At 49.7% G+C, this 27,992-nt stretch overlaps 3 protein-coding genes across 6 annotated transcripts in view; 1 reads left to right on the top strand and 2 right to left on the bottom strand.

Moving 5' to 3' along the window:
* The window catches only part of PLIN1 (perilipin 1), a 28,612-nt gene extending 24,705 nt beyond the window's left edge, over window positions 1–3,907 (bottom strand). The window contains exon 1 of one of the 2 annotated variants that reach the window (XM_089782067.1): window positions 3,769–3,907. The gene's annotated coding sequence lies outside the window, so the exon portion shown is untranslated. Of the gene's footprint in view, window positions 1–2,680; window positions 2,796–3,768 lie in introns of those variants that run through there. The other variant, XM_089782068.1, reaches the window with a different exon arrangement.
* On the bottom strand, window positions 21–3,887 carry PEX11A (peroxisomal biogenesis factor 11 alpha). Its single transcript, XM_006139281.5, has 3 exons — window positions 3,769–3,887; window positions 2,681–2,796; window positions 21–1,751 (listed from the first exon to the last, which is right to left on the bottom strand). The coding sequence occupies exons 1-3, from the start codon at window positions 3,822–3,824 to the stop codon at window positions 1,180–1,182; spliced, it is 744 nt and encodes a 247-aa protein (XP_006139343.3). The 5' UTR covers window positions 3,825–3,887; the 3' UTR covers window positions 21–1,179.
* Window positions 3,873–26,447, top strand: WDR93 (WD repeat domain 93). 3 transcript variants are annotated; one of them, XM_089782065.1, is made up of 17 exons: window positions 3,873–4,008; window positions 7,542–7,851; window positions 8,255–8,450; window positions 9,811–9,875; window positions 11,545–11,627; window positions 12,410–12,533; window positions 13,131–13,169; window positions 13,841–13,928; window positions 14,711–14,894; window positions 15,151–15,221; window positions 16,531–16,617; window positions 17,643–17,774; window positions 18,900–19,095; window positions 19,796–19,856; window positions 20,427–20,583; window positions 22,267–22,447; window positions 23,965–26,447. In XM_089782065.1, exons 2-17 carry the CDS (start codon window positions 7,585–7,587, stop codon window positions 24,062–24,064), a joined length of 2,031 nt encoding a protein of 676 aa, XP_089638191.1. In that variant the 5' UTR covers window positions 3,873–4,008; window positions 7,542–7,584; the 3' UTR covers window positions 24,065–26,447. The 3 variants fall into 3 exon arrangements, with proteins under 3 accessions (XP_089638191.1, XP_075753205.2, XP_075753204.2); XM_075897090.2 differs by lacking the exon at window positions 13,131–13,169 and having other exon boundaries at window positions 23,965–26,446; XM_075897089.2 differs by lacking the exons at window positions 3,873–4,008; window positions 13,131–13,169 and having other exon boundaries at window positions 7,249–7,851; window positions 23,965–26,446.
* Window positions 26,448–27,992: the final 1,545 nt, after the last annotated feature.

The following is a 27,992-nucleotide window of genomic DNA, read 5'->3' as shown; positions in this document are numbered from 1 at the left end:
CAAAACCCAATGGCTTTCAGTCCATCTCACTCACCAGCAGCCCTGGGGCTGGTCTCTCTCAAACGCGTGAAGATTTAAAATGGATTATATTTGAAAACTTTCAGCAAAACTAAAGCAGTATCAGTGCAAAAGCTGCTTCCGAGAGTACAGAAATCATCACCCTTGTGTGATTGCAAGGGTTGTGTGTGGATTTGGGAGAAGGCCAGTGCTGAAGAATAGTGCCAGATCAGCAGTCATGGAGACTGAAATCCTTTCTTTATCCCCAGCATGAGCAGCACCGAAGTAAGCTTGCCACACATATCGAGGGAAAAAAAGTGCATCTAATCATGACCTGGAAGAACCCTGCTAGAGAGGAATTCAGATTCCATGGTCTAAGCAATCCTTGCTTTGCATTATCAATAAGGAAGACAGATGAGGTGGTAGTTACTGGATTATACAGACACCTATTTTACTAGGAGCTAGATCCAATACCACAAATACATATTCAATGATGGCCATTGTATCACCAAACAGGAGCACTCTCCAGTTACTACCAGCTTATGCTGGATTTCAACAGCGACCTACAGATGAAAAGTTCCATGAATCCAATTACTAGGCCTTTGGCATCATCTAATCTTGTCAGAGAACTCATGTTTTGAACCAGCCCATGTGAATTCCAGTTCCTAAAGCCTTCCTGGTACCAACATGCTCGAATGTGGTTAAAAAAATAAAGAGACAACTGATCGCATGAATGGTCCCCATGTCTATTGGTGAATGTTGCCTTTCCAGTATCAGCACCACTTCTTATGGCTTTTTGTATATATACACAGTTTTAGTTGCCTATGCAGCTCTTCCATATGTTTATGTTCAAATACAGAGACAGTAACATCTCCTTAACTAGCAGCAATTTGTAACATCTTGATTTCCATGTTGTACAATATTCTTTAAGGAGGTTTTGCTCAGTCCTTGCTTAGCCTCTTCACTATTCTCCTCTGAAATGTAATACATCACAGCACAGAGCAGCCCCTGACTGAGAGGATACCAGGAAGAAGGAGGAAGTAAAGCTGATTTCTCCAGAGAACAAACTACATATGAAGAATGATTGTCAAACGTGTTCATTTTAAAAATATCATCCTGGGATTGAAAGCTGCCCGGGAAGCAAAATTGCTAGCTCATTGTTGTGATGCAGCTGCTCTCAGATCAGTGTTTCAGCTTCATATGTGGACTTACTACTGTGAAGATCCCCACCACGGAGGAGAGGAGGCCACAGAGCCCAATAATGCCTGGATTGGTTTTGTAGATTCCCAGCTGGTCCAAGGGACTAGAAAGATCACAAAGGTTCTTCACGGTGTCTAGTAATAAAGGAGGATGCTTCCTTAGTGCATGGTACAGCAGGAGGAGAAAGGGCTGCAACCCGCCAGTTCCCATGCAGATCAGGTCCTGGTCTTCTTCATCACAGTGAGAAGAGTTCTCCTTCTTTGCCTTCTCCCTTTGAGCTACCTGTTCCATCCTCCAGGAGATCTCATACAAATCCCTGGTCAGATTCATCAGCAGTGAATAGTAATAGCATTTGGTAGCCCAATTACGCCACTTCTGCTTGTCAATATCAGTGATGAGTCCAACACTTTTCACCCACAAGACTGTGTCACAGATGAAATATAAGACACGGTTGATGTTGGAGGCTGTCAGGCAGAGTCGGGGCACCAGGTCTGGTAGCTGGGTTGTTCGCCTGGCTGCTACCATAGCATGCACTATGTTGCCCAGTCTGAACACTGCAAGAGAACCCAGAGAAGTTAGCATGGCTCACTCCCTCTAAGGTGCCATCCTGCAGGCTGCCATCCAGTTCTGCTTCTCAACAACTAATTGGTCTTTCAGGCCTTGTATATTGAAATATTGTCCTTTCATTTGAGGTTAACTTTGTATTAGCACAAGCAAGAGGTTGACAATAGTAGAGCCATCTACAGTAGATACAGTTCAAGGTTGCCCCACATAGTTTCACTGATGCATCTTAGTACTCGCTTGAAGTATCCCTTGCCATTCCAGTCCTAGAATCTCCACACAACTCTGACAAAGCCCACCTGCCTGTTGTCACCTAGAACACCCTCCACTACTCCAGTCTCATTTTGGGGGTCACTTCTGAACAGTGATTACACCATAGAACTTAGCATGATTAGTAACTCAGAGAATATAGACAGACAGTCTTCTATAACCTGAAGAGGATTTAACTCAGCTCCTTGAAAGGAAGGTGCTAATGTACGAATCCCATTGAATCCTTGAGCTACCACCTTTCTAAATTATTCTTGAGGGCTAATGATTGACTGTTTGACCAATTGAGAACAATGCTTTTCTTGAGCTGCACATTTTTAGGATGATTTTGCTAGTTAGTTCCCTGCCCAAAGGTGTTATATATTTCAGTTCACAGCAACAATTACGACAAATCTGCTTTCACTTATTCCACAACATTGGCTCCACCATGTGTATTCTGAGCAATACTAATACAACACAACAAGTAATAAAGTGAGTGTAATTCTGATGGGGGAGGAAGAGTGTACCTACTATATTTCATGAGTATGCAAAATGAGGTCCTCTGATCCTGGACTACGTGGTAAGTTAACTATTTAAGAGCTGGCACAACTGACTTCTGCTTAGATGGAATAAGCAATATGAAGTAGGACCAATCCTCTGGACATGGGGTACTTACATTTACGGCCAGAGCGCATGCTAGATTCCAACTGCTTGAGCTTCATTATCACCATCTCTTTGTCAGCCTTACTTGCTAATAAATAGCTAAGCAACATGCATGTGTATTGAATGGCTCTAGGAAAAAAATGAGAAAAATGGTTCACAGGAGACACAAAGACCATTCAGGGGAGGCAGGGGAGAGAAAGGAATGATTTTGTCCCAAGTATGGGACTCTCCATGGAACTTATTCATGCTACAGCACCAAGAGATACAAAGATCACACAATGTTGTAAAGTTCAACACTTTAAGACATGAAGCGTGAAAAACAATACAAATGCAATGTGAACATGACAATGGGGGACCATGCACCTGGCAGCCAATAAAGGGTGTCGTTGGGCACATTTGGTGGCAATGTAAATGAACACTGCCTGAAATATCCACATGCACTTATTGCAAAAATGCTAGCTTGCAGCAAGGCTTTGGGTCTACAAAGGGATTAAGCCAGTTTTCCTGATGGAACAAGATGCAGATCAGCAGAAAATTCTTTTCCAGAGTCTGCAATTTGTATTGTGGCCACAGCAATCACTAAGCAACAATAGATACTCATTGGAATGGGTAGAATATGGAGAGATGCCATGATTATTCCTGCATAAACTAAGTAACTTGAGATGGTTGGTGGCAGGTCACTGGAGAACCTGTCCCCTATACATCTGGGGAAAGTGGTCACAGATCAGGAATAGCCACAGGCAGCAAGGACCCGACTCTTACTTTTCATCCAAAGCCTGGTGGCTCCCTGCAGCACAGCATCCCTGACACTGCACAGGGACACTGCTACTACTACTACACGCCCCCATAGTGAGCCCCACAGCACCCTGGGACCAGTTCTGATTGGGGGAGTATGCCCCATCCCGAGCCCCACAGCACCCCAGACACTGCACTGGGGCCAGCACTGACCTAGGGGGCGTGCCCCACACCGAGCCCCACAGCGCCCCGGGCACCGCACTGGGGTGGTAGTGGTACTACTACTACTACAGGCCCCGGCAGTGTCTCCCACCAGCACCGAGCCAAGGGAGGCTCGGGTAAACCCGAGCCCCCGAGCCCACTCACCGGAAGAGCCGATCCCGGCCCCGGGTCTGGTTGGTGAAGTTCATAAACGCCTCCATGCTGCCGGGGGAGCCCCTCAGCCTCCTGCAGTGCCTGGACTCTGGACGCCGGGGCCACGGACAAGCTCCGCCCCGGGCTGCCGGGCCCGGAACCCTCCACCTCCGGCCTTGTCTCCACCCGGACCGAGCTCAGACTGGACCTAGCGCAGCAGTTACCATAGCAACCCATCAACCTTCGATACAGGTGAGCGAGGGAAGAGGCTAATCGCGGGGGGGGGGGGGGGTCGGGGGTCCTTTATAATCCGCCTCCCTCGACAGGGAACGGGGACCCCTCGACAACCACCCGGAAATGGGGGTCCCCTCAGCACCCCCCGCCGGGAATGGGGGGTCCCCATGGCAACTTCACCCGCCGGAAATGGGGGTCCCCTCAGCACCCCCCGCCGGGAATGGGGGTCCCCATGGCAACTCCACCCGCCGGAAATGGGAATCCCCTCAGCGCCCGCCGCCGGGAATGGGAATCCCCTCGGCAATCACCCGGGAATGGGGATCCCCTCGGCAACTCCACTCGCCGGAAATGGGAATCCCCTCAGCGCCCGCCGCCGGGAATGGGGATCCCCTCGGCAACCCCCCGGGAATGGGGATCCCCTCAGCGCAGGATGGACATAACTAATTCCAGGAGACCCCGTGGAAATGCAGTGACCGGGTCTCCCACCTGCGAGTCAGGTTTGGAGGCCGACCTTGCAGCAAGATACCCCATAATCACCTGGCCTTCAGGATCACATCAAAGCCTGCCCCTCATGTATCCATCTCCCCTGCGCTCCGTCCCCTGAAGATCGGAGCATGGATCCCGATTCGAACACAAGCAGTTGTGGTTGTTTTGTTCAGGGTGTCCAGGCAATCCTGCAGCTTCCAGCCCACAGGCGCCGATGGCTCACCCCACTTTCTCTGTATGAGTGGCTGGGCAAAAGAACCCTACACAACACTTGCTTAATGGGTGACATTTCAGAGCTTCTCCAGGGTCATCATTGCCTGAGGCAGAGACTAGGGGAAGAGCTTGTATAATTTGAGCTCTCAGCCTGTGGGTGTTTGGCTAAGGGTGTGTCTAGACTACCTAGTTTTGTCGACAAAAGTGGACTTTTGTCGACAAAACTATACCAGCGTCTACACTACCGCTGAGTTCTGTCGACATAACGTCGACAGAACTCAGCAGTTTTGTCGACGCTGGTAAACCTCATTTTACGAGGCATAACACCTTCTGTCGACAGAACTCTGTCGACAGAAGGTGTTATTGCCTGTAACGTTGCGTCCAGACTACGGAGTTCTGTCGACAAAGCAACTTGCTTTGTCGACAGAACTCAATGTGTCTGGACGCTCTTTGTCGACGGAAGTTTTGTCGACAGTATCTGTCGACAAAACTTCCGTCGACAAAACGTGGTAGTCTAGACGTACCCTAAGGTAGCAGCAACCTTGGGGTATGTCTAGACTACAGGCTTTTGTCAACAGAAGTTCTGTCGACAGATACTGTCAACAAAGCTTCTGTCGACAAAGAGCATCTAGACTACATCCAGTTCTGTCGACAAAGCAAGCCGCTTTGTCGACATGACAGTGTAGACGAAAAGGACAGTGTACATTCAATAATGCCTTCTGTCGACAGAACTCTGTTGACAAAAGGCGTTATTCCTCGTAGAATGAGGTTTACAGCCGTCAACAAAGCTGCAAACGTTATGTCGACAGAACTCAGCAGCAGTGTAGACGCAGGTATAGTTTTGTCGACAAAAGTCCACTTTTGTTGACAAAACCCTGTAGTCTAGACACACCCTTGCTGGCTCAGCTGGGTCTGTGCTCATTTATTAAAAACAAACAACTCTTGGGCCTTGTCTTCACTGTTAAAAAAGGGCTTTTTTTTTTTAACCCCAGGGCCGTTTTGAGGTAAAATATAGTGAAGATCAGGCACTTCAATTTTACTGTGAGGTAAACTCACTGAGGACAACACTATATTTAATCTATTTTGCCTTGTACTAAAACTAAAGTATCTTGTCTTTACTACGTTTTTATCTTGAGTTTATGTGCATTGGTTACACTGAAGGAAAAACACCTGCTTTTGGCAGTAAAGACAAGGCCATCAAAGAAAACGTGAGTATGCCCAAGGTGTTAGGATTTGATTAAAGTCCATGTATTATGATCCCACAGTACTGTGCTAGGAAACCTTTCAATTTGCAACATCTGTATACAGCTCGCTGTAACTCTGCAGGAAAATGACTCTTTTGTGCTGGAAAAATGTTTTTGTTTTCAGTTCAAAGGGGATTTTTGGAACAGTTCCATTTGACTCTTTCTGATTTGTGTCAATAGGAAATGTTTTGTTTTTAAAGTAGTTTTAGATGATATTTATATGCTCTGATCATTGTGGTAAAGCCCCAAAGCCACCTATCAGGTAAGGAATCTTTTTGTTCTAGGGACTGCACAAACATCTACGAAATTACAAGCTCTGTCAGTTAATTTAAGATCTTCTAACTTACAAAAAGCTTAGTTCACAATGACATAGGCCTTTAACTAATGCGAAGAAACATAGTTTAGAAAAAATAAAGTTCTAAGCAGCTTGAAAAATGTAAACAAATCATATCTCTGACTTTCTCCAGGCTCCATAAGCGGGGAGACAGGCAAAAAGCTGTCTACCTGTATCCTAATCTATCTGTAACACTACACCTAAAACCTGTATAACTATCTGTATATTTTAAATATCTAATCATCTGTGTACTTTAACCTGCATATATCCACATAGATCAGAGGTAGGCAATAATTTTTGTCTGGGGGGGCCACTTCAAAAATTTTGGAAGTAGCCCTGGGCCACCCCAGAAGGGGCAGGGCCTAAACATGAAGGGGCAGGGCCTAAACACGAAGGGCAGGGCTACACCACCCCCAGACCATGATTGGTCTAGGGGTGGGGGAAGCCTCTTTGCCCTCCCTTTCCACTAGGCACCCATGCCCTGGAAGAGGCTTGGCACGCTCCCCCACCCCCAGGCCAATCAGGGCCTGGGGGCAGGGGAGCACGCAAAGTCTCCTCCCTCCCTGCCAGGAGCATGTGGCGCTTTGAAGCACTGTGGGCTCCTCGCAGGGCCGGGGCAGGGTGAAGGAAGCTTCACGCAGCTCCCACGCCCTGATTGGCCTGGGGACGGGGAAGCGCAGAAAGCCTTGTCCGCGCTCCCCCCACCCTGCGAGCAGTGTACGGCGCTTCAATGCACCATGTGCTCCTGACAGGGCCGGAGGAGGCTTCACGTGCTCCCCCACCCCCAGGCCAATTAAGGCCTGGGAGCGGGGGAGCGCGCAAAGCCTTCTCCGCTCTGCCCCTGCCCTGCAAGCAGCATGGGGGCAGAGTAGAGAAGGCTTTGGGTGCTCTCCTGCCCCCAGGTCCTAATTGGCCCAGGGGCAGGGGATCAACAGGACCTCCGCGGGCTGGATCCACCCGCTTGGCAGTCCGAATCTGGCCCGCAGAGGCCCTTTTGCTTACCCCGACATAGATGGTACTCACATGGCACAGTACTTAGCTTTAGTGGAGACCATAGTGAGACAATGGGAAAAGCAGAAGTGAGCCCTACAAAATAGATATAATCATTTCTCCATATACAAATAGGAAGCTTCCTTTTTTGTTATAGCTAGTTCCTAAGTATTACGTTCTGTTTCCTCCTATTATCTCTAAGATCTGTTTATTGTAGGATTTCCTGGGTTTCTTCATCTACTGTGATTTCATTTATGGTAGGATTTCCTGGTCTCTTCATTTAGTGTTGAGCACCTGTGTTATAATCACACCGAGGAAGGCAGAAAGATGTCAGGATATATCCGGAAAAATCCCCTGGAGATCCCTCCACCCTCTGAAAAGGACTGGATTAAGAAGGATGAGGAGGAAAATTTTTTCCTGCAGGATCCTGATCAAACCTTTGATTCATTACCTCAGCCATTCCGGATGATCAATAAACTGGTGACCCTAGTGTTTGAGCAGGCCTGGGAAATCATTGAGAAGAGGGAGGCACTCCAAGAGGCACAGACACTGAAGGTCCAGCCCACATCGTACCTCCCCACAGCTGAATTCCAGGTACTGAGACCCTTCACTGTTATCACCTGTGATGGCAACACTTCATCCAGACAGTGTCAGTTTAGTTCCCTTTCCTTTTTTCTTTCATTGTCACCCCTCTGTCCGGTCACATTTCTGAGACTCCATTAGCATTTCCCTCACTTTCATTTTCATTGAACAAAGCTGCAGCTCTAAGCTTGCTCATCTGAGACGTACTTGACATGGCCCTTTTAGAGTCCATCACCCCTTCCTGTAAGAGGAGAGGTGGTATTAAATCATGAGAGGCTTGCCCTCTGCTTCTCTGCCCCAGACTGACCCTTGTCCCTGCTTAATCTGGAGAAGTTGATGAGACTGATCAATCCCCTTATCAGGGGATGGCAGGCCAGAGTCATTTTCTCTTCTGCTTTGTTTTTCATCTCTGCAGGTGATGGGAAGAGCCAACTGCCTTGCAGCCTCTGGACAGCATGTCTTTGTTGGGCTCTCCACTGGGCTTGCAGTCTTCAACATGCCCACCTGTAAGCAGGTCTGTGTTTGGGAATCAGCCAAACTAGAGATTTGTGCCATCCGTGCCTCCAACCTTGGCAATGAGACACACCTTCTCATTACTGTGGATGAGATGGGTAGGTGCCCCATAATCTTCATCAGGTCTCACCTGAGGAGGACTTTGAAAACACTCTTGTGTACCATGAGGCAAGGGGGAAAGTGGCATCTATTCAGTACAAAAGACTTAAAAAGCAGAAAGGAAATAAACAAGACTAAAACATTTCTGAGAGTATCCTGCAAACAATGGGGCTAGTCAACAGACTTCAGAGTGGGGATACCCCATGTCGAATGCCCTAGAGGGGGACCGGAGTTTGTTTTCCCTCTCTGGGGTATAGCAGAGGTTGGTCACATGGGGGAAGTAGCACACTCAGTTCTCTCACATTCTGTAGCAATACCCTGGGCCAGCCAAAGAATAATGTTGCTGGGCTTCAAGGAAAGGCTTTTATCCAGCCCTTCCACTTCAGGGATGGTCCGCATGCTGCAGTGTAGAGGTTAGGACAAGGAGAGTCCAGTGGTCCCACCATGATATTAGTGCATGCAGCAGTCCCAGAAGGGTCTATTGGATTCTGGTTGAGGCCAACACTAATGAAGTGGGCTTTAGTACTCTTTCCCTTGAAGTGAAGAAAGCTGGAGCTGAGCAAATCCTCGTGGAGCACAGGCTGTCTCCATGCTGGACTTGGGACCACCCGAGGGAGTGCGTGGTGGAGGAGGACCCCTGAAACCCATGTCTTAGGTGCTGCTGTGACACCCCTAGTAAGACAGATGCAGAGATGCTTTCCAAATTCTAAGCATTGCTGCACTGACTCCAGTAGCTGAGAGGTGCATGAAAATGACTGCGGCTTTCACCCACCTCCCCCTCTTCATTCTCTTGTGGGGGAGGGTTGCTATCAGTGAGCCTCCAATTAAGCAGACAGACCTTGTGCTAGTACAGGGGGTGATGGTGTGTGGGGGAGGGTCAAGCTAGCACTATAAAAATAGCAGCATGGATGGGGCAATGAGAGCAGCAGCTCAGACTAGCCACCTGAGCTCAGAGCTAGGGTGTCAGGTGAGGATGGACTAGGAAGCTAGCCTGAGTTGCCCTCAACACCATAACATCCACACCACTATTTTTAGTGTGTGAGCTTGAGTGGAGCTGGTGTATGTCTGCTCAGGGAGGGGGGAATGCACTCTCATTGCAGCATAGACATATCCTCTGGGGCCATCAGCACTGCAAGGCGTGGCCGAATCTTCTGAGAACCACAGAAGGCACTTAGAATAGTGATAGAAATGTAGCCGTGTTAGTCTGGTGTAGCTGAAACATCTTGTTAGTCTTTAAAGTGCTACATAGTCCTGTTTTTTGAGAAGGCACTTAGTGCTGTTACTGCAGCCTCCCAAGGAGCTAAGCTGCACCCCTCACTGTCTTCCCACTCACGTCTTGCCTCTGTTTTTCTCCTCCAGGCCTTGCTCGGCTCTTTTATTTTCATAAGGACAGCCTGCTGCTCATTAAAGTCCTGAATGAAGCCGTAAGTCCTCTACTTGTGCTATGGGCACTGAGGCAAAAGCCTTTGTGTAATAAATAATCATGATTACTAACAGCACTTAGGAAACACACTGCTTTGGGCAGCAGCTGGCCTGGAGATCAGATCCTTTTAACTGGGTCAATGGCGCATGAACCCATTTCCTGCGACAGACCCCGGGGTATACCCAGAATCTTCTCTGAGATGTCAACCTTCCAGGGGTGCATCAGTATTCAGGATCAAAGTAGCTCAGCACTAAAGCAGCCTGTCTTCCAGTAATGTGCAGTCTGGCTCTGGCAGGCTGGATCAGAGCGACTCAGGCACAGAGACAGGAGTGCTGGGACTCAGGCACAGGGGAGGTGTGACTGTGAGCTGGGTGGGGGAGAGGAGACACTAGGCTGGGGAATAATTTGTACTTGTTTTCACATCCCCTTTAGCAAGTTCAAAGCCAGTGATGCTCCTCAGCCCTCCCTAGCTGTTTGCAGGGGGTAGCTGCATGTCAAGACTCTGGTGACATGACAGGTTCTTGTCCTCATGGAGCTGGTGCCCTCCCATGCCGTACACTGCACATCTTTTTTGTGACAAACCCCACAGGGCAGCAGGACATTCTATTGCTGCCATCTCTGACTTCAGAGCATCCCTCTGGCTGGGGACCAGGCCCATGGACCTTACAGGTCTGCTCTCCGCAAACACCCCAACAGGCCCCACCAATGCCCACACAGCCTTACAGAAATCATAGACACATTGGTGCCTATGGCCAAAGGAACCATGGGCCTTTGCTCAGCCTCAGGGAGGAGCCTCTCGGGGCTGAAGGGTCCCCACTGAGGACCCAAACCATAGGCCTTGCCCAAACTAACCCCTTTCAGTCTGGGCTCTCAGCACTCTCTGCCTTTTACCTTTGCTCTGCTCATGTCACTGCAACCTTCTTACCTTTCTTCCACATTCCTCTCTGAGCGGCACGTGAATTACTGGCTGGGGAAAGCTAGCTCCCATCCCTGCCCCTTCTACCCAACACCCTGCCCCTTTCACACACCTCAGAACCAAGAGGCCCCATCCCATGGCCACCAGCCCCTGCTCCAAGCTGGCTTGTGCCCACAGCCCTCTGCCCCCCAGCTCTACCCAATACCAGAGTGCTGGGAGGGAGAATGTGTCGTGCCACTGTAGTATCTCCCCCACCTCTGGGAAGCTGGGTGGCACAGCTGAAGTGGGATCCTGGGGGTGAAGTGTGAGCAGGGCCATGCCTGGATACCTGCCATCCATGCTCCTCTCCCTGTCTCTGCAGAAGCTACATTCTGCACCTACTGGTGCTCCAGGGTGGCTTTCAATGGTAGCCCAATGCAAAGCTCGCTGTGCTAAGCCACTGGGGGCATGACTCTGCTGAGATGTGGAGCTGAAGGAAATGGACACATCTGTTTAGCCCAATGCACATAGGAAAAGGCACCTCTGGTCATGAGCCCTACCTGAGAATCTGGGAGCACTAGGGGGTGCAGGAGTAAACCCTCAAGAACAAGTACATCTCCTCCCCCTCCTGCTCCCACACCAACCCTCTGTACATGGAACATTCATCATGGACCCATTCTCCTGGCACCTGTCAAATTCCCCAGGTGCATTAGAGGCCCTATCCCTGCTCAGCAGCCCTGGCCTGTTCTGATGCCAGCATGCCTTTCTTTGACAGGAAGAGATCAGCAAGCGAAACACCTGTGTGGTGGCAGAGCTCTCCCACGGGAGCCATTATGCAGGCGTCCTGCTGCAAGGCAAGTCCGAAGAATTTGTGGTGTCAGATGTTGGCTGTCCTGTTTCAATGGGTGCAACTCACCAGCCTAGGGAGCATCCTCTGGGGTTCCCCAGTGCCCTCATGTGTCCTTCCAGCAGAGGAGAGCGGACGCTGCTCCTCTCTTTCATCTGCCAAAGGCCTGGCAGGGACCCAGCCCAAGTGGCCAGCTAATCCTGGAAAGCAGTTCGCTCTGGGGCTGGTCAGTGATACCTCTGGGCTGCCAGACAGGCCATCAAAAGCAAAGCAGACTCCCTCCTCCTTCTCTAATCACCAACCTTGTCCCCAGACCCCACATTTACACTGAGGGCGTATAGGCCTGCATGCAGAAAAGCTCTCTCCTGACAGGCTGGAGAACTGCAGAGAGATGCTCTCCTCAAACCTGTTGCTGCAAACAATCCTCAACAAAGTATGGGGATCTCCTAGCCTCAGAGCTGTGAGGACCACATGAGCTCATGTGAATGCCCCCTTCTGCTCCAACAGGGTCTCTGTGCCTCACAAGCAGGCTTGGGTGGAAACTTGAGGGCTAGAAAGACAGGACATGTGACACCCTATAGGCAGCCATTAGGAGACCACCAGTGGGTATAGCTCCAGTCCCTTGATCAGCACCCACCACATGGGGTTTTGTGGGGATCTGAGCTGGGGAATCCTACATTTGAAAGGGAACCCTAATCCCATTCTTGAGGATACATAACAGCAGAGTCCTCTTGCCCGAGAGACCTTTTCTCCTCCTTTCCAGTTGCTCAATGCAATTTCCCAATGCAGGCAGCACAGAGGCTTGGCTGGAGATCTACCGATTGCCTAAGGATTCCTGGCTGAAGGAGACAGACCATGCCCAGGCAGTTGCAGCTGCATCATCTTTGAGGGAGAGGCGGTTCAGCCAGACATCGATGGTACAAAATGTTTTTCTTTCCCACTGTGATATCTTCTGTCTTGGCCTTTCACCTCCATCTCTTTCCAGAAGCCTTGTTCTCCCAGCCCCGCTGCTGTTCTCCCAACCTCAGTGTCGAACAGGCTGAGGATTGTCAGCACGTTGATGGGGAAAAGAGCTGAGGCATCGTCACCCAGCCCACGTTTCACAAGCCCCTTGTATTGTTGGGTCACTGTTGTCACCTGCAAGATAATTTACAAGAAGGTTCCTCTGGCTAAGAGGCCAGAATTCAGTGTTGCCCCCACGTGGGGAAGTGTCCAGTGCAGAGTAGTTTCTCAGGAGCCATTTCTATCCCCCTTCAATGCCCTTCAGGCTGGCAGAATGGCCAAAAAGGGCCATAGTGTAACTGAGAATTGGGTGTGGGATCTCCAAGTGTGAGCCACAGAAGCTGATCCTCCAGTCTGGGCCTCTTTAATTTGGCTTCATTTTTCAGTCCCATGCCAAAGAGAAGACCTGGCTGTGTGCCAGAGCATTACTTGTTCAGGTGGAGAAGGGGATGCTCTGAATTACCATGGCCAGCTTGTGTGAATTAACCACAGTCCTCGCATTTCCTTGGCAGAAAAGTTTGGAACTCTCGGGCGAGGGCTCTGCAGAAATGGTAATGAAGACCTGAGTGAGAACTTACCATGATCTCCGGGCAGATTATAGATGTTAAATTGGTGGCTGCACCTGGAACCCCCTGCATCCCAGCTCTTAGGGAGGAGCATGAGGAATCTGGGCCACACTCTTTGTTCCAAGCATCCAGTGGATCCATTCCAGTGTTCACCTGGGCTAGTCCCCTCCAAACCCCAGATCAGCAGGGGTTGCTTTTGCCTTTTAACAGGCACTGCTCTTCAACACTGATAGACCAGCTCCCCATCCCCAATGGCTCTGACACAAGGGAACAACTAAAATTCCTCTCTACTGCTCCAAGTACTTGTGTTAAGAACTTCCTTTCCCCTTGCATACAGCTAAGTCCTCAGTCTCAACAATCCCTGTGCAGGTACCTAGCCAAGTCTAGCACTCATGCAAGCAGGATCCCATGGGGCTGTGTGTGCTCCTTCAGGCTGGCAGGACGTGGCCTGTGTAGTGGACACGGTGACAGTTGGAGTGGCAGGCTTGGGAAGTGAATGCTACAAACCCTTTCTGGTGGAAAGGTTTGATTCCCAGGCGAGCAATTCTGCAGGGGTTCAGCTATGACAACTTTGGTGGTGGTGGCAAGGGGCAGCACAGGCCACAGAGCAGCTCCTGAAAGTGCCAGTGCTCAGAGTGGCTGTCTCTTCCTTGCAGGAATCACCCATGTCTACAAATAGAGTTGAAAGTAAGTTGAGTCTCCCAGTGCTGCTGCTGAAGATCAAGTCGCCCAAACCTCTGACAGGTCAGGCGCCTTGTTTCAACCTCCCTCCCCCCCTTTTTGGTGGTGAAGTGGGAATTTAGTCAAGTCTGATTAAGTACTAACAGCTGGGCCTCTCTGTGTGTTTGTGTTTCTCTCTGCCCGAGTGGCTGGGTAGCAACATAAAAATCAACAATCACAGTAAAACCACCACCCTTCCCTTTCCCCTGTGGCTCATCTCTGATCCTGGAGTGGGATTCGCTGCTTACTCAGCTGTTGGCACCCCAGTTGCATTATTGATGCATCACCTCTATTAATGATTATGTATGTATATTACACTGGTGCCCAAAAGCTCCACTTGTTGCCAAAGCTCTGAGCTAGTGGCTATGGCACACACTCATGCATCTATAATTCTTACCTCATGGAGCTTTGAATCTCTTCTCCTGTCACTGCTTGGTCTAAGCAGATTTTCCTCTCCCTCCAGCTTTATTTTTACCAAAAGCAGTGCCAGGCCCAGTCTGGTTGCCTGAGCTATACAGAGAGAGGAGCAGAGAGAGAGGCAACCTGGGGCAAGGCCCTATGCCTCAAAGATAGTTGAGGCAGAAAGCAGGCACCATTGCTTTTGTAGAGGGGCTGGGCTCAAAGGCCTAGGAGAGGTGGATTCACCCAAAGGAGGAGAATGGACTCAAGTACCTCACCTCCCTGATGGCGTAAGCGCAAATGAAAGGGAAATGATTATCCCTCCCCCAAGAGCTTTCCTAGATCTCAATACATTCTGCTCCTTCTGCGGCTCTCTCTCTTCCCCTTGGTGTTTGCAATTGGAGCAGGAAGCACATTCAAAAGCCCTTTAGAAGCCTTGATGAAGATTGATGATGGCAGTGTGATTGGCTTGGGACAGAATCACATGATCAAAGACTACCAATGGGAACAGCAGGATGCAATTTTTCGTAGCACCTTCCAAATGCACCTGGAAAAGGAAAGTGAGCCTGACAGCAAGGAGGAGAAACCCAGGTGAGAGGGAGACTCATGCAAGTGTGTCTCTATCTCTTGCATGCTGGCATTTCAGTCCAGAGATTCAGAGTTGTCATCACACACCACTGTCTCGGGGCACTTCTTAACTGCTACTCTGAATGGTGGCCCAAGAGGCTGGCTCCCTGGTCCCAAGCTATGAGGGGCTGGCCACAGCCACTCCTAATTGTGTTGAATTGTTTATTGAGTTTATCAAGATATTTCCATAGCATGTATTTATTGTCCCTTCCTTTCTCAGCCATGCCGTGTTTCATTTTCTGCTGCCCGACCGGATACTGCAGCTGGGACCTGAAATCAAAGCACAGCCAGGTAATATAAACAGAATACATAATTAACCTGTGAAACTCACTGCTTCAGGATATTGAGTTTCAACCTAGACCAGTCATTGCTATGAGAAAGAATAGCATCTACAAATACATAAGCCAGGGTGAAAGTGATAAGGGCGATCAATCCTCATGCACTAGGCATATGTGAAATGCCAGCTAGTTTCATAAGAACTTGCTCCGTGGTATGTTACTACAAAAGAGAAGATGTATAGTCTCTTCTGTAGCATCTGACATTGGTCACCCTGGGAGGTAGGATGCAGGACTAGATGCATCTTTGGCTACTTTCCTGTGATCCTAATCAAAGCATGGAACTTCCATAGTGGGCCTGAGCCAACATGATTTCTCTCTGATCTCTCTCCAAAAGTGGGCACTTCCATAGGCTAGGAACAACAGATGCCATTGCATTCTGCCTTCTGGTGGTTCATGATTCACTTTTCTTTACAAGGGATGATTCTTATTGCACTAAAGAAGCCCCAAATACACAAATGCTTTCCTAATGGTTCTTTGTCAGAGGGATGCTCTGGGTTTGCAAGTATCAGAGAGGCAGGGCTAGGCCATAGGGAACGGGAGGGGAAGTCTCTCTGAGTCAATCTCTCTGTTAAGATGTGGTTCCCACTTTGGACACGTTTGAGCATGCCCTGTGCTCCTGACTGGCTGAGTCACCGTGTCAGCTTGGCTGCGGTAGAATTCAGGGGTACAGTGAAAGAAACAGCCTTGCTTTGGCTGAACTAATTGGTATCACCAGCATTTTAACCAGGCAGGCAAGTACCAGGCACCAGGACATTAGCCTGTCATTTTTGCACCAGTGTCTCATCACTCGAATCAGTATGGCGGAGGCCCCAAGGAAATTGTTATAGGCAAGGTGCCTTCTGCTTTCAGTATATGCTGGCACTGGGGGGATGGCTGTTGAAGGCAGGAACACAGCGTCTCTCTCTCTCTCCAATCACTTCTGTGTCCTCAGAGGGTTTGAGTGGATTGGGCTTCCTCTTGTCTAGACCATCTGTTGTAATGGGGACTGCCAGGTGTGGGGGAGAAACTGGTGGAGGAGGGTGTGACACAGCCAGGCGGGGGAAAATATCACCTCGAAGAAGAATTTTTGTTTGGTTTCTCACCCTGAATGAGCAATGCCAAGGGATGCAGAACCCAGACAAATTTCTGCTAGGCTAACGATACAGCTGGCACAGGAGACATCTCTGTGTAGCTCAGATGCCCTCAATTCCTGGGGTTGTCTTTAGAGAAAGCACCCGAGGTTTCTGAGCTGCTTACTCCCCTCTTCCTGCTCCCTTTTCCAGACGTACCCATTGGCATCAGCGTGCATTGGAAGGGAAGCCACAATCTCTGCCTGTATTTACTCACTCGGCCACCAAAGGAGAAAACAGGTAAGAAGAGAAATGGAGCTGGTGGGGGGGAGTATGGTTATTTTCAAACTGCTGCTGTGTATTTCAAAAGAAAGTGGCTTTCCCCTTTAACTCTGCACTGACCTTTTCCATTTAACTCAGCAGCCGCTGGGGATCATCTGACTTTTCCCAGTAGGGTCACCCTAGGATCTCTCTCTCTCTGAGTAGGGTCCCCACTGGTGAGCTGACGGTTCTCAGAGGGCATGGGCCTACCTTTCCATACCTCTCACCCTGGCAGGACACTGTGGCTACGTCTACACAGCTGGGGAGGCTTTCTGGCAGAAGATATGCAAATTATGCTCTCATTTGCATATCTTCTGCAGGTCCTTTTTGCGGGAGATATGCATATGAGAGCACGATTTACATATCTTCTGCCGAACCCCCCCCCCCCAGCAGTGTAGACGTAGCCTGTGTGTTTTTCCCCATTGAGCTCAGTCTCCCACAGACTGACGTTTGTGATTCAGTAATTCACAACAATGAGCAGCAAGCACTCAGCCTAGAGCACAGCTGGTGTCTAACCCGAGGACACTTCCACCATAGCCAGGTACTAGCAGGGGGCTTAAGGACAAAAAGTCTAATGACACCATGAAGGGGGGAGTTGCTCTCCCAGACAAGCTGGGACGGGAACCCTGTAAAGGCAGCATCCTTATCCCTGTGGCTGGGGGCAGGAGGTACTTCATTTCTCTCTCAGTTGGCCAGTGCCCAGAGAGAGGGCTGAGTCAGCTCTCCTTAGCTAGGGGAAGTGAGTTATGGGAGAGGAGAGGAGCTGGCTCTATGGCTCGTGTGTCTCCACTACACAAGGGTGGCAGCTGCATGGTGCAGGTTCCCAGATGGACAGCGTCCCAAGTGAGGCCACTCTTTTGGGTGACTCCTGACCTGCACCCAGTGTACTCATCCCCAGAAGGTTAACACACCCTGGGGATTCATGTGTGTGTGGTGGGGAGGGAGAATCTCCATCTCCCTGAAGAAGAGACTCAGCTGTTCAGAGGCCATGCTTCTCCCCGCAGATGCGGAGCTAAAACCTGACATTGTCTGGCCATGTGCTGCTCCAATCATTTGCTCAGCTGTCAGTTCCTGCTCCTCTTACCTGACTCTGGCATGTGAAGATGGGACGATAACTGTGTGGGACAAATGTCAAGGTGAGTGCTCTTCCACTGCTGGAACTGAGGGAGTCTCTGAGGGAGGCTGGCAGGGGAATCCCCCTAGTGCCTGGGGGTCTTGATGTGCACGCTGGGGATCACAGAGGGGCTTTCAAGAACATTTTCCAAAAAACCTGCAGGCTCATTTGCTCCCTAGGAACAGCTGGCCAAACATCCCCGGTGGCTTTAGCTGAGTCGCAGAGTCTCTCACGCCACATGGCCTGGGTTTTCAGGGGCCAGCTCCAGTTCTGACAGAACTATCCCATCCTGCAAGAGAGTGACACCAAAATGCATTTGGGGCTGCCCTGCCCTAGTCATGTTTGTGGCAGCTAGGCTATGAGTGCCCTGCCTGACTCATTGTGGGACATTCCCCATTTTGAGGACATAGCCTTACACTGTCTTTGGGCCTGACATGTCACCACATTGTGACAGGATTCACGCTGACAGGTCCGTAGCATCACTGGGCTGTACTGCAACGACTGTCGCAAAGTCCAAGAGCCTGCCCTACTCTGCACTTGGGTAGAAACTGTGACTACACTGCAGCAGCACCAGTCCCACCCAACTCCATATCCTGAGAGTGCAGCGTCATCACACTGTGATACCACCACAAGGCAATGTAAAGGTTGGGTCCCGCAAGCCAAAGCTGAGGTGGTGTCAACCAATGTCCCCTCTAGTTTTATCCATCCATGTGCAGGATACATTTTGTTATGTGCGCCAATACGTGTGGACGTTCACCTCCAGTAGAAACGCCTGCTGCCAACTGTGGGTACTCTGCCAATCAGCTGGGCAGCATTTGAATCTCTCCTGGGTGGCTGCCCAAGGGCAGAGCTTACCGGGAATACTGGTGGCAGCTGAGCCACGCTGTGCTATAGCCAGGAGGACAGTGGGCAAAATGAGCCCAAAACAGATGGCCCAGTTCCTGGCCATGCTGGTAAGATGGTGTTGTGCTCCACACCCATCCTATGCAAGTCACTAGCTCACTATGGTACTTACAAGCTCTTCAGTACTTCATCGTGGAGAGGCGGGGTGGAGCTCCACACAGCGCACCGGGGCCAGATTCAGTGCTGACTCCTGGAACTCTTCACTGCTTTGTTTCTAACTGTTGAGTGCTTGTGCCTTTCCCAGGGTTCCCACTAAGTGTGACTGCCCTTCCAGAGGGATGTCTCAGCCGTGCTATCCACTTCCTGCAGACACCTACAGCTCCAAGCGACCAGCTGCCTAGCCCCAAAGTGCAGCTTCTTGTTCTGTGTACAGATGGGTCTCTCCACCTGGTTACAGTGTCGAAGCTGAGAGAGTCCAGGATTGTGCTCCTGGCAGACAGGTGAGGTGGGGTCTGCTAGGTCCCACAGAGGTTGGTGACAGGCCAGTTGTCTCAGTAGCATAGTGGGGGTTCCCCTCCTCTAGAAGGGATTTGCAAAGACCTCCCCTCTTCTTGGGAGACCCCACCACTGCCTTGGGGAAGGCAGGGATCCACCCAGCAAACTCTCCTGCCCCATTGTCAGTAGCAAATACTCAGGTTTACAGCAACTCCTTTTGTTTAGCAGTAATTATACAATCACAATGCTATGATCAGTCCTACAGGCATGGATTAGAGCATCTCCTCCCTCTAGGCTCTGGCTGATACATATGGTGATATAGGCTCATGAGACCACAGGCTCAGGCTGTCCTTGGCTTGTCCCTCCAGCCCTGCCTGGAGCCATGGCTCAGCCAGCACTGTCCCTGTTGTAGCCACCTGGAGGTCTTGCTGTTGCCTTCTCTGTCATCTTCCCAGGAAAAGCTTGGAACAGAGGTTGGGGTGGAATTCCCTGACCTGCGCCTGCCTAATTCCTGTTTGCTTGTGCTCTAGCCAATCAGAGCTTTGGGGGAAGGGCCAGTCCCAGTTTGCTGATCTCAGTAGGGTAGCATTTGGCCTAAATTCCATACCAACCCCTACATCATGCACTGCAGCTCTTGCTGTCATGGTTCCACAAAGTGCTGTGTCTGCACCCAAGCAGCATCCTAAGGATGGGTTTATTTTACAGGCCTGAGGACCCAGATCAGACCATCAGTGCTGTAGCACCAATTCCAGCCTTACCGGGTGCAGTGAGTGTTGCAAGTCATCCTTTCTGGGCACTGTGTCCTCTGAAGAGCATGCCAGAGTGTAGGGCCTTGGGGGGAAGAGCATTAGCAGCTTGTCTCTGTCACAGAGGACTGGGTGAGGGCTGAGGGGAAGCATCTCCAGGAAATCCCAGTCCTTCGAGGCATGGAGAGTCCAGCCCAACCCAGTTATAAGCTACAGGTGGAATGTGGAGCCTCATGACTAGTGGAGATGGACAGCCATTTCAAAACAGGCACAAGGGCCTGGTGGAAAATAAACGCTTAAAAGAATCTGGCTGGAGCCAGCCCTAGCACAGCAAGCACCGAGCAAGGTCTGCTCTGCTGTTGCACCTCATTCCCGACCCATTGCACAGCTGCTACTGCTGCCTTGGGCTCTCTGGGCAGCTCTGGCCCATGCATCTCATGTCTGGGCTGCAGGGTTTCTGCATCCTGCTAGGGCAGAAGGACTGAGGCTGTCAGGGTCTCAGCCAAGGGACATGGGAAGGGCACTCAGAGCCAGGACGTAAGCCTTGCAAGTGCTCTCCTTGCAGCTTCTGTGCCCTGTTGTTATTTCAGGTGCTGGTGTTCTCCTGGGACGGCACAGTGTGCCTCACAGACACGGCCACGCCACAGACTGTTTGCCACTTCATCACCCCGCCTTCTCACACAGTGGCATCCCCCTGGCAGCCAGTCTTTACCCTGGATACCAATAGCCAATGCTTGCTCCTTCGAGGTAGGGAATCTGATACAGATGGGAGCAGGTGGAGGGAACAACCTGCTCCTGTCACAGGTGGGAGGGGAAGGAGGGTCACAGAGCTCTAGCTCCTGCCAAGGGTTTCAAGCTAGCAAGTCCTAGGAGGTGGAAGAATCAACTCACAATATGAAATGGGGATGGGGTCTCCCCTGATGGCTTCAAGATCTGTACAAACTGCCCTGTACACCAGGCAGATTAGCACTGTACAGCATTGATGCACTGGTATCCATCAGTATGCTGGCCCCTCTGAAAGCTGCTCACAGGCCGTGCGCTGGCCTTCCAGTGCCTCCTGCTAGTGTGAAGCAACAGGACTTGCATGGGGCAGCAGGGACTGAAATCTTTAAACATCATTGCTGGAGCCATGGGGATTGCAGTCCCATGCTTCAGTCACTGCCCAGGCTGGATTAGACCAGGGTATCAGGTTGAGTAGACTGGCTGCCTCTCCTTTCCCTGCAACTGGTCTTCTGGAGATAGCAGCTGCTAGGATTAAACAGCAACCTGAGGGTTGAATTTCTGGTCATCTTTGAGTGCTTGTATCATTCTCTGTCAGCTGCTGCAGGGGTCCTCAGCTTTCTAAAGGGTGGGCAACATGTTAGGTGAGAGAATGTTTTCTACACATCTCCAGTCCTACTTTCCATCAGTTGGTTGTACCTCTCTTCCTATTAGCCATGGCCTGCCCCTCCTCCTTCCCATTTGTGATTCTAGAACTTCCCTTCTGATAATTGTCCAGGTAGCCCACTGCTGCAAGTGACACTGGGAAAGCATTGCTATATTAGTAGCTGCTCCAGGGTGATGAAGCAACTGGGAAGAAGAGGGAGGAGGACCAAACTCCACATGCTCAGCTAGCTTTTTGCCAGCCCCAGCATGTGCTGTTTAAGCCCCAACGTAAGGATATCCATGCTGGAACGTCTCTGTGGTGCAGTGGGTCAGTGTGTTCAGCTGTTAGCTAAAAGGTGGTTTGAGCCCACCCAGGGGTGGCAGCGCCAGCTGTGTTAAGTCTGTGCTTCTTGGTGGCTTCTTGAGGCCTACTGGGAGCCTCAAACAGGCTTTTTAATAAGTAGCAGGTTTAAAAACAAACCAAAGGAAGTATTTCTTCACACAACACGCAGTCAACCTGTGGAACTCCTTGCCAGAGGATGTTGTGAAGGCCTGGTTTTTAACAGGTTCAAAAAGAGCTAGATAAATTCATGGGGGAGAGATCTATCAATGGCTACTAACCAGGATGGGTAGGAATGGTGTCCCTAGCCTCTGTTTGTCAGGGCACCAGGGAATGTATCACTTGACTATTACCTGTTCTGTGCATTCCCTCTGGGGCATCTGGCATTGGCCGCAGTCAGCAGACAGGATACTGAGCTAGGTGGACCTTTGGTCTGATCCAGTGCGGCCATTTTTATGTTTTTATTTTTAGCACACCAGTTCCAGAACTGTGTGGTCAGCTGGTGGCTCAGGACTGTTTGGTCAGTGGTAGTGATCCCTGCTCTGAATGAGGCCATTTTCTTCTCTCCCACTGAGTAGGTTGAAATCAGAGCAGTCTGGGGAACAGTGCACACTGGTTGGTGCAGCCAGCTCCATGGTGGCTTTGGGTCGCTCTTGGCCTCCAGAGACGGCTCTGCAGAATGCATATCCCACTGAGACAGCCATGTCTTCTCTTCCGGTCCACAGGAGATGAGCAGCAGCAGGCGGGTCTCCCGCCACAGACCAAATACAATCAAAGCTCCATCTTCCTTTTTTATTTTAATTCTTACCAATCCCTGGAGGTTTTCCCAGCAGTACCGGAGCCTCCTCCTGACTCCCTGCAATACCTGCCCTGGGAGGAGAGATGTGACATTTTCCTCCATGAAAGGTAAGTTTTTCCCATCAGGAGTCCGGAATGTTGGAAGCTGAGACTTTGCTCAAACTCCTGGTAGGGCAGGTCCCACCCTAGGGCACCTGTGAAATTCCAAAACGGCCGGAGGCAGGATCGTCACTCCAGGTCACTGGTTTGATTTGTTCCTATATTCCTTGGGTTAGAACAGAGTACACTCTGGGCTATACAGGGTAGCTGTGTCCATGCAAAAGAGCAGACAGACACTCCTCCTCAAGCATCCAGCTCTGCCTCTGGGATCTCTCCAGATGGTTCTGTTTCCTTGTGAACACAATTGAAGGGCAGATTCCTCCGTTACTTAAGAGGCACAGCAGGTTTCTCTTCTTGAATGGGAACTCTTGTATTGCATCTTTGATGCAAATATACCATTGACTAGGCAGAGGCCTTGCTATCTCATATTGTCACTAGATGGCAGTGTTACATCACTTACTGGATGCACTGTTACTTTTAAAAGCCTATGCCTAGCCTCTGCTTATCAAAATTGTTTATTGGAAATGGGCAATAGGGGAAGGACCACTTGATTATCTGTTCTGTTCATTCCTTCTGGGGCATCTGGCATTGGCCACTATTGGAAAACACTAGATGGATCTTTGATCTGATCCAGTATGGCCGTTCTTATGAAGTGGCCTAGCAGGATTCTGTTACCTAGTGCTTTTCTAGGCCCGAGGCCATGGAGTGGAGGGCTAGCTCAGGGCACAGAAAGCCTTTCATCCAAATCAGTAGTGCCTCCCCTCCCTATAGCTCTGCCCTGAGAAGAGCTTCTCCTGTCTGCTTTCTACTGTTAAACTTGGAGACCATAGTCTCCGCTAAGATGTGCGCCTGCACACAACACGTTCTTCCCTTGCCCACCTCCTCTGGAGAGCCACACAGCAGGACTCACATGGTAGGCAGCTGCTCTGGCAGAGGGGGCCGGCTGAGACAAAGTGGTGAGGGAGCCACTGAGGCAGTGGGGCCCAGGGTCTATTCTGGTGGCTAGTGCCAGGAATGGGAAATGCTGCATGGCAGGGGAGGGGGGCAGGTTTCTGCTCCAGAGGACAGGATAATAAATTGGATGCCACAGTGGCACACATCCCAACCAGCGCACATGACCGATACTAGGGCACAAGCCAAAACTAATTCCACTCACGGTTGGAAAATCTTAGCATGAACACTATTGGAGACCCACATTACCTAATAACCAGAGCTTAAATCACCAACCCACAGAAGGACAAGTTTGCAGCAGACCTTAGCTTAGTTCACAGCAAGTACCAATGCAGCACACTAGCTTGTGCTCCCAAAGGCTAAAAGAGAAGAACACACATGAGGGGGCTGCTTGCTGCCAGCATTCCAGCCCAGAGCAGCCCATCTGAAGAGTGTCCGGCTGCTCTGTATCTCCATCTGCATTGGAGGAAAGTGGTTAATTCACACGGATTTCTCTTTAACTGGTTTGATAAAGCCCAGAGGGCTCTGGGATGGGGAATAAAACAAGGTCTGTGCCCCTGCTTTCTCCTTGTTAGGCTGCAGCACCTGCCAAGAGTCAGCCAGCAGATACCCGAGTGCTGGAGCCAGCTGCGGAAGCATGCAGTTGCCCTGCAGCGGGAAAGCCGGAAGAAGTGATGGGGGCAGGAAGAGTTACAGTCAAGATCAACATTGCAGCCTTGGGCTGGCACTAGGCCCGCAGACCTGGCTCAGCATTGGCATTTTAACAGCAGGCTATTTATTTTAACTCACTGATCTTGACTAATCTCTCCCTCGAGGCAGCTCATCATACTGATCCTTCCTCCGCCCCCACATCTTACCCAAGCCCTCTGATCAGCCCATGCCAGCAGGGATCAGCTCCTCTTCCAGTTGTACTTGCACCATGTTGGGAGCATTCCAATAGCCGTGTCTGCTTATGCCAGAGATGAACCCAGCAGCCCCATTGAGCTAGAGAATGTGTGGTGAGCCTTTGAGTCCCATGTGGATGTGGAAATCCAAGCCTAAGCAAAAGCTTCATGCATGCAGTTAGCTCCACATCCCTCCCTTTCAATAAAGGCCTTTGCACACTGTATGTCTATGGTGTTTCAGAGGCTTGGCACTGAAGTGGGATTGCTCTTCTACCTCATCCCCTGGCATCTGAAGCTGCCTGGTGCTTGGGATGGGAGAGAATAGGACAGTGCATGCAGAAGGACAAAGGCACCATTGTCCCACATGCTGTTGGTGGCTTTTAGGAGCAACAGAAAATCCAGAGGTTCCCCTGACTCACAAGCTTTATTGAACAAGGTTGAGCCAACCCAGTGTTAGAGGCCAATGCTGGCACTAGCTATGCCTCTAGCTGCTTCTGGCCAACATCAGTTCTTTACCCAACCTCACATAAGGAAAATGTTGCTTTCAGTCATTTAGCCCAATGAGATCTACACATTTATCTAGATTCTTCGCACTGTGGCATGTGGGTCCCTGCCATAGGGAAGGAATGAGGAAGTACAGGACAGAAGAGAGGGGGAAGGCCAGAGAGACATGGGAGGGAGGAGCAGAACAGTGCTGGGGGCTGGGTTGATTTCTAGCCTTGCCTGTTTGCAGGCACACTAACCCTGTCATCTAACTTAGGCACCATATAAAGCAAAGTCATTATGCTGGGACTCTGTCACTTGTCACATAAGGGAAAGAGGGTGCCTGCTGCCCACAGAGCTGCCTTTGTGACATTCCTAAGACCGAATGGGTGTAGGAGTAAGACACTGGACTCGAGTGCCATGAGATGATGGAGAAATAAGTATTTTTGGCCAGAAAATCTAGAATCTGTTCCTAGCAGTCCATGGAGGTGCTAGTTACTGGTAGGACACATGGGGTTGGACATTGTCCTCAAAAAATTCTTCTGCTGTTATAATCTTGAGCAAGTAACTTCTACCTTGGGTCTTGCTAGATACCCAGAGCGAGGCAACCCTGGATGTGCTTCAGATTTATTCCCATTTGATTACCAATTCTGCCTGGAGCCAACATCTGTTCATTGGAGAATCAGTAAGAAAATTGGGTCACTATGAACTCCAGAGTCAACCTGCTTGCAGTCAACCTGTGGAACTCCTTGCCAAAGGAGGCTGTGAAGGCTAGGCCTATAACAGTGTTTAAAAAAGAGCTAGATAAATTCATGGAGGTTAAGTCCATAAAAGGCTATTAGCCAGAGGGTAAGGAATGGTGTCCTTGGCCTCTGTTTGTCAAAGGCTGGAGATGGATGGCAGTAGACAAATTGTTTGATCATTGTCTTCGGTCCACCCCCTCTGGGGCACCTGGTGTTGGCCACTGTCGGCAGACAGGATACTGGACTAGATGGACCTTTGGTCTGACCCAGTATGACCACTCTTATGTTAGAGGCGGCCAAAGTATTTCTGGAGGCTGCATGGGTCAGGGAAAGTTAGAACCACACTCACCTACCCTGTGGGTTGCTTAGAAGCAGATGTTAAGAGCAGCATCAGGCCCAATGTTTGTTAGATGAGCAGCAGAGGGAGCTCAGAGAATGTTTTTTTGCTCTGAGCTGATCTATAGCCTGGGTCTGCATTCCTTGGTATTCCAAATGGCTCTAAACATGGCTACCAACTCTAAACAATAAGCAATTTACTGATGAACCAGAGGCTCGAAAGATTCTCTAGGGGTGGTGTTTTGTGGCAAGGGACTGGGGCAGCGAAGGAGGAAAGCCCAAGACTTAAATGTACTTAACCAATTACAAACTTTATTGACTACACTCTGATTATATTAAATTACTGTCTTTGATTTGTTTAAGACAACATAGCATGCAAATAAAACATACATCAAAGAAAGTCAATACAAAAGTCAATACAACAATAATAAAAACTCCTCCTACAGCCAATCCCACTATGGTTATCTTGGAACAGCCGGTAGAGTTAGTTATTAGTTTGCCTATTCACTTAACAACCCCTCAATTCTACTCCTAGTTCTTATTTAGACCTAGGTTTTGTACCATTATACTCAGGGCTCGCCGAACCGCGGCGAGCCCTGCTCGCCAGCCACGCTGTCCAGCGATCTGCGCATGCACAGATCATAGAATCATAGAATAATAGGACTGGAAGGGACCTCGAGAGTCATCGAGTCCAGCCCCCCGCCCTCAAGGCAGGATCAAGCTCCGTCTACAAGATTGCCCGAACCCGGCTCTTCCAGGTTGTAATCTACTCGCCACGGGTGAGTAGATTACACAGTTTGTCGAGCCCTGATTATACTATATGGTTAATACAATACAACTAACTATTGCTAAGCTGATAAATAATATATTAAGCAATACTTACAAACCCAGTGACAATTACGATACACAGACAAAAAACAATGCATAGCATGCTCCGGATTCGTACACCCTTTCATGATTCGGTGGGTGGGAGGCAGCCTTGGGTGATCAACCCCTTAGCTAGGCTGGACGATACGTGCCTTCTATTTTGATACGGAACCTCCCCGAGCTTAGGGCTCAGGGTGCTTTATACTATAATTTTGACATCCGGTACCATATTAGGGTTCCTTCCTTGTGACATGACGTCTGCCTCAGGGCATTGTGGTTAGTGCCTGATGCAGACATGACTGGCACATGTGAAAACTAGCTATGTTTTTTGTTTTCCTGCTCCAGGTGCTTGTGAACTTATGTATATAACAGCTCATTTCTCTTATTCCTATCTTGTCCTGTTTTTTTAGTGCTCGTTAACTTAGTGTATGGAACAGCTTGTGTCCCTACTCTTATCTTTTTGGCCCAGGTGCTTGCCAAGTTAAGTTCCGTTTACTGAGGCTTGAAGGCCCCTGGCCCGGGTGCTTGCCTCGTTAAGTTCCGTTTACTGAGAACTGTGCTGAGCACCCGAGGGACTTCAAGGTCTGTCTCTGGATCCACCTCAGTGGCCTGTGTTTTTCTTGTGAGGGGCTTTAGTGTGGTAGTATGGGCAATACGCGCAAGGCCGTGGTCAAAAGGACCTGCTACACGACATTTACTACACTCAATACAGTAACCAAGTACTCATAAGCATGTGATCTGTATATTTACAGAGAGGTCAGACCTAGGAAGGCCAGTCTCATCCTGGCATACTCCAACAATGACAGTATAGGGTCTGACAAACCACCTTCAAATTCATAACGTTTATACTCTGCCACAAGCAAGTGTCATAGCCAGTTACCACTCTAGCAAACAAATGATTTGAGACAACTCTCCTTTTAAAATTTGATCCAAATAAGATTTAAAACCTCCTTTCCCCCCATAGTATTTCCACCTCCTCTCTTTCCCTCTTTCCTGCTGACCGGATTTTTCATTACACCTTAGGTAAAATAAAATGGAGATAATACAGGTATGTGGGGTAGGTAGGTCTATGCTGGCTCCTTTTAAGAGAAATTCTTACTGAAAACCATCTGCAGTCACCCCTCTCACTCAGGGACCTTCTTAGAAGCTTCCCCTTATTTTATTATTCTTTAAACTGGACATCCTCCCTACTGCATTCCCCTTTTGCCTGAGAACTCATTTTCAAGGCCAGACTTCTGCCTCCTAGTCGGCCTCTTTTTACAAATCAAACTTAAGTTCACTCTAATTCTT

This window comes from Pelodiscus sinensis, chromosome 14 (genome assembly GCF_052426305.1).
Source record: "Pelodiscus sinensis isolate ZL-2025 chromosome 14, ASM5242630v1, whole genome shotgun sequence".
NCBI classification, from domain to species: domain Eukaryota; kingdom Metazoa; phylum Chordata; order Testudines; family Trionychidae; genus Pelodiscus; species Pelodiscus sinensis.
This window is presented reverse-complemented; position numbering and strand designations above follow the sequence as displayed.